Source organism: Sipha flava, unplaced genomic scaffold (assembly GCF_003268045.1).
Source record: "Sipha flava isolate LNK unplaced genomic scaffold, YSA_version1 17102_pilon_pilon, whole genome shotgun sequence".
In the NCBI taxonomy this organism is placed as follows: Eukaryota; Metazoa; Arthropoda; class Insecta; order Hemiptera; family Aphididae; genus Sipha; species Sipha flava.
The window spans coordinates 1-5,071 of NW_020271907.1; the positions used below are offsets into that span (position 1 = coordinate 1).

The window sequence follows — 5,071 nt, forward strand, 5'->3', positions numbered from 1 at the left end:
CTCGTATTAAACTAGACTTAAGGATCGAAAATTTCTATGGCTTACAATGTTTTTAACTCATGTATCTTGCGCATGCGCAATAAAACTTACATTTTTTTAAATGGCAACCCGTAATTTGAAAATCATATTCGGGTTCTTCGATTTTTTTCAAGCCATTTTGATGTATAAACTAGTATCCTAAACCCAAAATTGACTAAACTAGAGCTAAGTAGAATTTAAGAAATTAAAAAATTTAATTTAATTAATTTTTTTTTCTAACTGTGAGTACTTTTTTTCTTCTAAACACCACGAAACAATCAAAATTGTTATTATTAAACTAATTAACTATTTACCACTTATGAATTATTATCTTATTTTATTATTACACATTATGAAATTGCAAATGGTCTTAATTGGCTAAAACCAAAAAAGAAGAAGAAGTGTATTTTTTTTTCCATTAGAATTATAATTAAGTATCTATTAAAATAATTATGAGGTATTGGTGTTTCTAGTTTTGTTATGTTGTTACCTATTAAAATGTCATTAGCTATTTTTATATTAGGTATTATGGAACTCATTATCTGAGTCATGTGTCATTGCAGTCTTAGTAGTTCGACGTTTTTTGTTCGCTATTGTCAATACTGTAGTAATAAATAATAATGTGATGGTAGTTTGGTGATAAGATATGTGTGATAGTGTTATAATATGTAGTTGTTATATTGTTTGTGTTGGTGGATAGTTGTTAGTTCGTCTCAACGACCCATCGTGTGCGGAGTAGCCCGATGTCGAGTTTTTTTCATTGTATGTTTTCTTTGGTATATTTTTGTATATTGTCATGCATTGATTTTGATTTAAATAAAAGTTCTTTTTTTTTTGTGCCGCTGTGCAATAATTATTAATTGTATGCGATATCATTGATTATAGAATAGATAGATAGTCAACGCAATGTTAATATTTGGCGACTACTCGTAAGATGCAACCGCTATGGAGCGCTGTCGTCGCTAAGATGCAAGGAGGTGGTACCTCTCTCATAGGTAGATGAACGACGAACGCGGTGGGAGCTAGGATGCAAGGTGGTGGTACCTCTATCCAGTGGCATATCCATGGGGGGGGTTTTGGGGGTCAGAACCCCCCCCATGATCCTGAGATGGTAAATTAACTTTTACATGAAACTGATAAAACACGGTTATTTCTTTAACATTTTTATATTTTAGAATTTTGACTTGGAATTTATATTAATAGTTTGAATAAAGACTATAAACGTATTACACACACACACACACACACAAGTCATAATAATATTATATTATGATCATATTTACTACTTTGATCATTTTTGCTTGGAAACATATTATTTAGATTTTCTACAACGGTTGATTCTAAATCGGTTCGCTGAATCGGCCGTCTGGTCCCGATGATAACGATAAAAGCGATATCATTATCTGTGTTCAAATTTTAACTAATTTCTAACCTATTGCATTCGCGGCTCGCCGATCATTTAACACGAGCACATTATTGTGTAAAACTAATAGTTATTAGTTGGTCGTTGCCTGTTGGTGTCTCACTGTTTTACTTAATTTAATATCATTATTCGTTTATATTTGACATTTGTATTCTATTTTATTTGTTTTATTTTAATTTGACATGATTTTAAGACGACTAAACATTCCATTATGGTAAGTTATTTTTAGCATTTAATTTTTAATATACCTAAATGATTGGACAGACAATATTTTAATAACTTATATTTATGTTCCTAGTTTAGTTCCTAGTTTCGTAACTTTAATAGTTAGGTATAAGGGCCGTTTCACATGTATGAACTTAATTAATGTAAACTAAAAACGGGCGCGGACGATGCGTCGCGTATGATACACGCCCATGTGAAACGGCCAAACTCATAAACTATTCGTCTGAAATTTGATTTTTATTCCGAAAAATATTCTGCTTTGAAATATGAAATTAAATTATATATTATACATAATATCTTATTGATTCCCTAAATTTTTATTATTATTATTAATTATTATTATTTATTATTATAGGCAAATTCTCTAACAAATAAGCAGACTAGAAAAATTAATTCTTTTTTTTTGCCTGATTCAAAAAAACTAATGTCAACCAGACTTAAAAATACCGAGATTAATACAAATAATAGTCAAAATGATAATGATAAGATTCCCGTTCAAATAATTCAAAAGGAAATAATTTGTAGATCGACCGATATCGGAGAGATTATCAATAAAAAAAGCCATTGTATAAATACGGTTTCAGATATTTGGGTACCAGATGATTGTTATATCTTTCCTGGTAGTGGTAAGAGAAATTTAAAATTTCAACGGTGTTGGTTTAAACGATGGAATTGGTTGGCATATTCTGAAAAAGATGATGGAGCGTACTGTAAATATTGTGTTTTGTTTGCTGGAGAGGGTGGAGGTGTTGGAAAACAAACTTTTGGTAATTTGGTAAAGAAACCATTTAAAAACTGGAAAGATGGTATTGAAGTATTTAATAATAATACAAATTGTGAATATCATAAAACTTGCATTCTAAAAGGAACATGTGCCAAACAAATTTTAAAAAAAAAAGTTGAACCTATAGATATTCAAATAGATTCGGGAATAAAACGTAAAATAATTGAAAATAGAAAAAATCTTATTCCTATCATTGAAACAATCATTTTTTGTGGTAGACAAAATCTTTCTTTAAGAGGTCATAGAGATAGTGGACCCTTGAATTTAACAGAGCCTAATGAAAATGATGGAAATTTTCGTTCATTGTTGAGATTTCGTGCTAATAGTGGTGATGTATCATTAAAAACGCACTTAGAAACCTGTTCTAAAAATGCTTCCTATACAAGTCCAATGATTGCTAATGAAATAATTTCAACGTGTGGGGACATTATTTTAAAAAAAATAGTTAATAAAATTAATGAAGCAAAATGTTTTTCGATATTAGCAGATGAAACATCTGATATTTCTGGTATCGAACAATTTTCTTTGTGTGCGAGGTATTTTTATACGGCGCAACCCATTTGCGCCCGAACCCATTTATCGTAGCCCATTTGCGCCCCAAATCATAGCCCATATGCGCCCGATTCAGATCAGGTGAAAATCGTGCAACGTTGCCATTTATTGAGTATATTGGCGTGTAACTATAAAATCTAAAATAATATTTGATCGTTTCCCAATCTAATCGAAACCAATATCAAAATCGATAAAGATAATAATATTTTGTCGTTAGTCGTGCTAATCGAAATTGTAAAATCCCAATCGATAAAGATTATATTATATAAAAATGCATTTATCAGTTGTATTTTATATGTGTCAGTTGCATCAGTACATGAATAGTGAGTACTACTATAATGGAAATTTATATAACTAATTCAAGTAAACAAAAACTTTGTTTAGTTTTTCGTTATTTTAAATATCACGTGAGTAGAACCCTTGTTTCTGGAGATATAAGTTGGCGTTGTGTAAAAAAAACCTGTAGTGCGTATGTCAAAACCAATAGTTCAAAAACGAAGTTAACCAAAATTAAAGACAGCCATACCCATGATCCGGAAACTGAAGAAAATTTAAACTTACTGGACGTTCAAGGTAGGTGTAAAAGAAAAGCGTGTGAAGATTTAACTTTACGACCTAATAAAATAATACGTACAGAGCTTTCCACGTGCAGCACCGCTAAGAATTCTGATGTTCATAATATCAGAAAGTATACCGAGAACGTCGAAAAATATTACCCTCAGTTCCTAAATCACTCAACGAAGCAATTGAACAGATTTCTAATTTAGTAATTTTAACAAATAAAAACGAAGAGTTTACATATGTTGATAATGTAAATAATATTATTTTGATTACATGTAAAATGAATTTAAATTTTTTATGCGATTTCAACTATTCTGATATTTTTGGTGATGGTACTTTTACTTATAGACCATCACATTTTTATCAAATGTATGGTATTCATATATATGTAAATGGATTTTATATACCACTTGTTATTGCATTTTTACCATCAAAATCATTTGAATGTTATCGGGTTATGTGGAACTTTATTTGCCATTTATGTACAAATAAATTACAAAAAAATTTTACACCATTATCAATCCATTTAGATTTTGAAATCGCAGCACACAAAGCATTTCTAAATGTATTTCCAGACAGCAAAATAAGAGGCTGTAGATTTCATTTAGGTCAATCTTGGTACCGAAAAATAAATTCTTTGTCAGATCTTAAAAAATTGTACAAGAATCAGTCATGCGATATCGCTAAATGGTTAACATTATTTTTTGGGTTACCATTTTTACCGTCAAATGAAGTGGAAGATGCTTATTTTGATTTACAAAACTTAACTCCAGATTTCAATTTGACAAATTTATCCGAATTTTCTGATTATGTATTTAATAACTATATCATTAAAGGATGTCCATTTCCACCATCAATTTTGGCTGAACCTCCAACAGACGCACCTCGCACCACAAATTGCGCTGAATCATTTCACAAGCACTTTAACTCCCAATTTTATTCACTTCATCCTCCATTGACTAGTGTAATTGAAAATTTAAAACTTATACAAGTAGAATCATATCTAAAAATAAATGAAATGAAGAAGGGTAAAATAAAATCACGATGTAAAGAAGAAAAAGAAAAAATACAACATACTTATGAAGCGTGGAATGAGTACAGAGGAAAACACTTAAATAAAATAGAATACTTAAAAAAAATTTCTTATAAATTTCGGGGAATCAATTTATAATAACTGTATGATTATTTTAATATTATTATAATTTAATTATATTTTGTGTTATTAACATCCTTATTATTGACTAATGTACCTATATTATAAATTTTGATTATTTTTGACGTAGGTTTTAATATTTTTAAACAATCTTAAACGACAACTGAAAACAGTGGCAATTAATATGTATTATTTATTTTGTTTCTATATAAATTTAATTTAATGGATTATTAATAATACCTATTTAAAATTTAGATGTATATGTGATATTATTGTAATTGTATTTATTAATTATTTTAATTTTACGTAAAAATGTTTCTATTTGAAATTAATAATTTAATGCAATATAAATAAT

General features: G+C 29.0%; 2 protein-coding genes across 2 annotated transcripts; both read left to right on the plus strand.

Annotated features, from left to right (window-relative positions):
* Positions 1-2,250: 2,250 nt before the first annotated feature.
* LOC112679935 (zinc finger MYM-type protein 1-like) lies at positions 2,251-3,035 on the plus strand (the record flags this gene model as incomplete). Its single annotated transcript, XM_025549887.1, has 1 exon — positions 2,251-3,035. A coding segment is annotated over one exon (785 nt), but the record flags the coding sequence as incomplete, so codon positions are not given.
* On the plus strand, positions 3,020-3,801 carry LOC112679936. Its single transcript, XM_025549888.1, has 2 exons — positions 3,020-3,325; positions 3,387-3,801. Exons 1-2 carry the CDS (start codon positions 3,274-3,276, stop codon positions 3,767-3,769), a joined length of 435 nt encoding a protein of 144 aa, XP_025405673.1. The 5' UTR covers positions 3,020-3,273; the 3' UTR covers positions 3,770-3,801.
* Positions 3,802-5,071: the final 1,270 nt, after the last annotated feature.

Bases quoted from the DNA above. Each gene is read 5' to 3' on its own strand.
- LOC112679936 (XM_025549888.1), top strand. From the start codon at position 3,274: ATGCATTTATCAGTTGTATTTTATATGTGTCAGTTGCATCAGTACATG. The intron at 3,326-3,386 runs GTGAGTACTACT...AACTTTGTTTAG, and splicing joins GTTGCATCAGTACATGAATA to TTTTTCGTTATTTTAAATAT.